Source organism: Channa argus, chromosome 15 (assembly GCF_033026475.1).
Source record: "Channa argus isolate prfri chromosome 15, Channa argus male v1.0, whole genome shotgun sequence".
NCBI classification, from domain to species: domain Eukaryota; kingdom Metazoa; phylum Chordata; class Actinopteri; order Anabantiformes; family Channidae; genus Channa; species Channa argus.
The window spans coordinates 18,540,377-18,546,991 of record NC_090211.1 but is presented as its reverse complement, the minus strand read 5'-3'; the positions used below and the strand labels follow the sequence as shown (position 1 = coordinate 18,546,991).

At 40.7% G+C, this 6,615-nt stretch overlaps 1 protein-coding gene across 1 annotated transcript; it reads left to right on the top strand.

The window, feature by feature from the left end:
• Positions 1-4,699: 4,699 nt before the first annotated feature.
• rasd4 (rasd family member 4) lies at positions 4,700-6,276 on the top strand. Its single transcript, XM_067475901.1, has one exon. The coding sequence runs from the start codon at positions 4,793-4,795 to the stop codon at positions 5,570-5,572; it is 780 nt and encodes a 259-aa protein (XP_067332002.1). The 5' UTR covers positions 4,700-4,792; the 3' UTR covers positions 5,573-6,276.
• Positions 6,277-6,615: the final 339 nt, after the last annotated feature.

The window sequence follows — 6,615 nt, the reverse complement described above, 5'->3', positions numbered from 1 at the left end:
GTTGTCGATTCAGTTTGTAGATAATGAAGAAATCTTTTTAGGTAGAAGTTTTACACCTAATACTACAGCACTTGAAATAGAGAGAAGACCTCTGCTGCAAAAAGGTGTAATAGGGACAGTTGTTCCTGCCCCTACATCCCCGTACTTTTCATAATCCAGGACATAATGTTCCTGAGCCATGAAGTGGATATTGTCAGAGGACATGCAGCCAAACGCAAAGGAATGGATTGTTCACAAATGATGTAGGGATGCTTTGATTTATTGAAAGACGTTACTCTGAAGAACATTTGGGTGACCAGGTGTGAAATGTGGTTGTGAGACTGGCCTGTGTGCGGACTCCTGTTCTCGCTGAAGTGACAAAGCCCCTGAAAGAAAAGGATGGATTAAGAGTAATGGTAAGAGATCAGTGGGCTAGTGAGCGTTTGTGAGTCTTTTTGTGCAACATAAGATGTTTAATTAACAATAAATATGGTAGAAGTTGGTGAGATACAAATAGTAAAGTTATTTCATTATTATTAACACATTTCACCGTTTGCACAAACTTATGGACAGACACACGACAAATGCAGGCCAAAACAGGATCGAGCCGTCTCCTTCGTCACAAGTGGGATTTAAGGCCCAAATCCTGAAATAATACAACCCCAATCTGCACGGCTAAAACCTGCCAGTGGTCCGGCTGTTCGTGCACGTCGTGGAGTTTCTTGTGTGACACAGATGGTGGAACAGTCTGCTGAATTACAATGAAGACCCACAGGAAACAAATGAATCACGCAACATCACCTCTACCACCATTTCTCCCTCACTGCTGAGGGGCCATGTCCACGCTGTCAAGCTGAAATGTTGGTAAAGTGTCTGTCCACTGTTTGTTCGGTCACAGTAATGATAGTAACATTTAGGCCTGTCGGCTTTTTTTTGTTTGTTTCACTCAGGTTAGAGCAGGTATGTCGATGTTGACGAGTCAGAACTTGTGTTGTACTTCAGTTTGTAGTATTTTAAGTTTCTTTTACAATTACCATTAGGCGTTTAGCAGATGCTTTGTGGTAGACACTAGGGACAACTTAGAGCATCAGTGTCTTGCCAAGGGACACGTTGAAATAATGAGACAGTCCAGCAAAGTCAAGCTTTTTTTAAGCCTGAAACCCACTGGTAGTTATTGTAGGAAGCAGCTCTGGCTTCTATTATTGCCCTTAATTTGTGTGAGTTGTTCTCAACTTCTCTACTATTATTTTACCTTAACCTTAAATACTCTTGTTTAGTGGGGATTGTTGTCACTGTTTTGACTGTTTTTATCTTGTCGTCTTTGCTTGGTACACCTTTTTATCAGCTGTCAATCATCTGTAAAGCACTTTGCATTGCATTCATCTGTATGAAAGGGGCTATATAAATAAAGTTTTGATGAATTGATTGATTGATTGATAAACAGTGTATATTACACATATGCTGTACCAATAGGACACTTCATTTCCGTTGTTTCTAGTACTAGTAAAACCGTACACTCTTATCTTACTCAATAAATGCCAGTCTAATGGGATTAATGGCCCTAATTGATCCCGTTTCCTTGCCTTCGCTCCATGGGCAAACAAAGTGCACATCCTGTGGCCGTCCCAGCCTTAGCATAGCCTCCACTGAAGAGCGGAGAAGGTGGCGCAGGGTTTCTGGGTCAAGACTGTAGTTTTACGCCAGACAATTGAATCTGTCACTCGTGTGGGATTTCAACTCCATTATGATTATCAGACGGTGTTTGCATTGCAGTCTAGGTTCGTGCATGCAGTGCAAACTTTTACTCTCCAAGTAGAGACTATTACTACTTAAGTACATATTGGTTACACGAGACAAACTAAGTGTGACAGAGCTAAACTTGCACCTCCGCAGCTCCTCACACATAGTGACACATGACATGGCTGTTAGCCTGATGGGCTGGGTTGCTATCAACTGACCCTGCTGAATAAACACATGGAGACATGACACGAGCAGCACTACCAATGCCTCTAAGTTGTCTTATTAGCTGAATAGCATCCTGTGCCATCTCCTGAAACTGGATCCTTCCTCTTGTTTAACCTTTTACTAAAGAAAGACACATTTAAATCATAGCTGATGAACAGGGTGCCAGGTCCAGAGAGCGCGTGCCCCTCCTCCAAGTAAAACGCGGCGTTCTGAGAACAGCTTGTTCCTCTCGTTTCAACAGCCTGTCATCATCAAAGACTCACACCTCTGTGCCAGTGAGGGAGACAAGCAGGTAAATACTGCAGGAGAAAGTCTGCTGCAGGATAAACTCTCATTAAATGTACTTGTACTGTATGAAATAAAACCGTGAGCTAGCGTCATGAAACTGTTATGAAAGGAAAATCTTACAACGAGGTTTTTAAAGCAGCAAGAGACAAGTATGATGAACACTGCGAGCAATGCTTTCACCTAAATGCTGAGTGGATCAGTGTGAAACTAACACACTGTTGTGATGTTTTTTCTGTCGGCTTATCCTGTGAGTTCAGGGTCGTCATAGCGGATCATTGGTCCGCGTGTTGAATTGGCCCAGTTTTTACGCACAGTTTTTTTTATCCTGACACAGCCCTCCGCAATTTCTGCTGCTACTCTAGTATTTTCTTGTAGTGGTATTTACAAAACACAGATGAAGCATATGGGATAGTTTTGGATTAGTTTTGCAGGTATGTTTTACTAAAGTATTAGACAAATTAAATGTTTACACAAAAATGATAAAAATTCTAAAAATACATTAACAATGGCCTAATTGACAGAAAAAAAAAATTAATTATCACCCAACAGTGGCCAAGAATGTCTGTCCAGACCCAGATTTAATGAACTTCCCTCCAGTCCACCAAAATCTAATCGGTTCTTCACAGGGTCCAAGGTGAGTCTAAATGTGAATCTAATATGTGATATCACATATACAAGAATGGGGAGGATGTATGGAAAACCTGAAAACATATAATTTGAACAGCTTTAAAAATACTAAAACCTATTTAATATTTGACATATTATATTTTTATTCCTTAGTTTATGTAGGCTACATTTTGCCCTATTAAGATGTTTCCATCTTATACATCTTGACCTATAAGGAACTATACTCATAAGAATTGCGAGGAAAATGAAATTCAGACGTTTCATTGGTTGTGCTGTCTTTCTCCTGTGTGATAAAGTAAAAAAAAAACCAGAGAGACTCACTTGATTTGCTTGAGGGCTTTGAGTTTTGGTTTCAGACCAGTTTAGTCTCCGGAGACTGAAGCCTGGGTTGAGGCAGATGTCAAAAAGCGCAGGCTTAACAACTTTGGCTCCCTCTCTTGAGAGTTTATGAAAGGAGTAACATCAGAAGATTGATTTACACTGTGAATAAGGCAGATTGTTATTATTTTAAAACAGAATCAGCTTCTGACTGTTATAGATGCACCAGAAATATAGCAATGACTTTCGAGATAGTGGAGGTTTGAACTAGAATGTGACTATTATTTTTATCACATACAGTACAGAACACGCTGTACGCCAGTGAAATATGGTGACATGAAAATTGCTTTTAATTTGCCAATTATGGTGTCACTATACCCCATTACAGTCTGTTACCATTTCCCAGCATGAGTAGTTAGACTGAATGGCATCACTAACAAGGAGAACATTTCAGCTCATCGATCCCTCTGAGATCAGGTAATGGATTCACCTGGTATCATAGCAACAAGTGACAATGTCTAGGCTGAGAGCGCATGGGAGAAAGTATGATAATGATAACTATAATATGATATTATTTTTCTTCTTTGTCTGAAGTAAATGCAGCTTCCCACACAGTTGATGTTTGAATCCTAGCACCACTGCGAAAACATTGTTATTTTGTGCAAGTTTTTTTTTTACAGATGCTAGTGCAAAAGAGGGCATCAGGGTGAATTTTTATTTACAATTTTTTTTTTTTATAATAGACACAACACGGCAGTTGGTTATGCATTGTTAAACAGGGAACTTTGCATAAATACACTGCATGTAATAGCAAGGACGTGTTTGTTCTTTCAAACATACAGTTCCTGTTTGTTTGTGTTGACATATATAGTGAACCTCTGACCAGAGTAAGGCAGATTTAAATATTGACATGATTCGTATTTTTATGACTGTGGAGCTATATTTAAAACTGCATTCTAAAACGTTTTTATGCCATTGCCTTATGTGAGTATAAAGGTCAAGTTTAGTTCTCCAACAAATGGTGAAAATCATTATTTCTTTCCACCTTGTGACTAAACTGAAACCTGTTCAGTGGACTAACAAAAAATGTTGTTTTTAATTAAAACAGGAATATTCATAATTGCAGCCTTTGTTGAAATGCAGCCTAAACCAGATTCGGATTAAAGCCCTAATTGTTGCTGCTTTAATGATCTAAGAATCAATAGAAGTATAAAAATGAGTTTAAAAATCTGCACAGTGAATGAACTGCTGCAGCATTTAAAGGCGAAACACATGATGAATAAGGAGCTTAAAACGTTCGACGAATAAATTTATCAATTACTCAGTAAGTATAAAATACTGACTTACCAAGAGCAGACTGTAATAACGTAAGAGTTTTTTTTTTTTTTTAGAAAGTGGATTCTGCTGGAAATGTTTAACACTTTCAGTTAAAATCACTTATGTCCCCTACTTTTTTCCTCTCCTACTCTGCTGGAGTTACATGGGCATGTCTGATTGGCTTCAGTAAGTTCAGAGGGAGCGGAATGTGGCCCTCTCCTGATTGGCCGAGAGCAGAAAGGGGGCAGGTACTGTGTGTGAACATAAATACAGAGTGGAGCCCGACAGGCATTCTCATATGCCTCTGCTATCATCCTCTTCAACACCACAATCGAGCTCCATCACTGACACTGAAACGTTTCCCGGGCAAGTATCAACGAATGAGGAGGAGGAGAATAAAGATAAAGTCACGTACAAGACTTCTGGAGTAAGAAAAGTGCAGAAATCCAACATGTCTTTTGAAGTGAAGGAGAAGACGGAGGTGCGTCTGGTGTTCATGGGAGCAGCCGGAGTGGGGAAGACAGCCCTCATCCAACGTTTCCTCAAAGACACCTTTGAGCCTAAGCACCGGCGCACAGTGGAGGAGCTCCACAGGAAGGAGTATGAAGTGGGGGATGTCAAAGTCGCCATCACCATCATGGACACCAGTGGCAGCTACTCCTTCCCTGCCATGCGGAAGCTCTCCATTCAGAACAGTGACGCCTTCGCCCTGGTCTACGCTGTGGACGACCCCGACTCCCTGGATGCAGTCAAAAGGCTGCGAGAGGAGATACTGGAGGTCAAAGAGGACAAGTACACACCGATTGTTGTGATAGGCAACAAGATAGACCGTAACACTGAGCGTCGGGTGTCCAGCGAGGATGTGCTGTCCACAGTGGAGCTGGGCTGGAACCACATCTTCCTGGAGTCTTCGGCCAAAGAAAACATCAATGTGCTGGAAGTTTTCACGGAGCTGCTCCAGCAGGCCAACCTGCCCTATCAGCTCAGTCCAGCACTGTGCCGCAGACGGGAAACCTTCCCCAAGGAGGGTAAAAAGAGACCCCCAATGAACAAGACCAACAGCTGCCTCATATCCTAATGATGTGGCTGATCAGACAGCAGAAACGGAGACTAAGGAAGGATGAGAGGAAACTGACCAAAAAAATGCTATGTTGCCATTGGACATTCATGCGAAAGCATCAAATGTGCTCAGACTCTGAAGAACCACTGAGTTAACAGTACTGTAAGCGCACGGAAGCACTGGGGGTCAGAGATGCTACGATGGCGGCAAATAAGCCGCGGCGAAAAACAGATGAAACCTCCCTTAAAAGACACGAAAGACTGTTGTTGAACAAATGTTTGTGATGAACTGAAACGCTGCACAGGCCACAGACTTGCTGTGCAGGCTTTTCACTCACTTCTGTCCTTGTCATGTTTACGGTTTGGTCTCGTGTCACTGGTGTTAAGAAAACTACTGTAACTGTGAAGTGATGGGTATTTATGCAAATGTCGTAAACTTATGATGGTTTTATGAATCGGGACATTAACAAGTGAAGAATGTCACCTGGAAACTGCCCGTCAGCTGTGAAATGTTGCTTTGCAAAACCATTGTGTAACTGCTAGTAACATGTAAACAATTATTCTAAAGCACATATACTGGTGTTTCCACTCCCCTTTGACATATAAATACATTCTTCATATTTGTTTTTCTTATTGGATAACTGCGAGGTTGTTTACTTCGCACTGTTTATCATGTGTTTCATATTCATCTACGCAAGATAAATAAAACTAATCTCTATATTACCTATTTTGATTGGTGTGACCTTTATACAGTAGAACAAACTGAAAAAACCATCTGTAAATAATCTATAATAATAATAATAAAAAACTGTAAATAAAGATTCTTTTTAAATTGCCGGTGATGCAGAAACCAACTACACTACTAGAGTTGGGTGCTAATTGAAACACAGTGAAAAACCTCATTTGGCTCTTTTGTAGTGCTGTTATGACGAAATACCAACCACATACTAATGTTAAAAGTCCCCCCCCCCCCCCCCCCAAAAAAGAAAGCTATAATACACGTATTGCACATTGACTTCTGAAAATAATCTGGCAGATATTTGTAAGCCTTTAACTTTTTTA

Bases quoted from the DNA above. Each gene is read 5' to 3' on its own strand.
- rasd4 (XM_067475901.1), top strand. From the start codon at position 4,793: ATGCCTCTGCTATCATCCTCTTCAACACCACAATCGAGCTCCATCACT.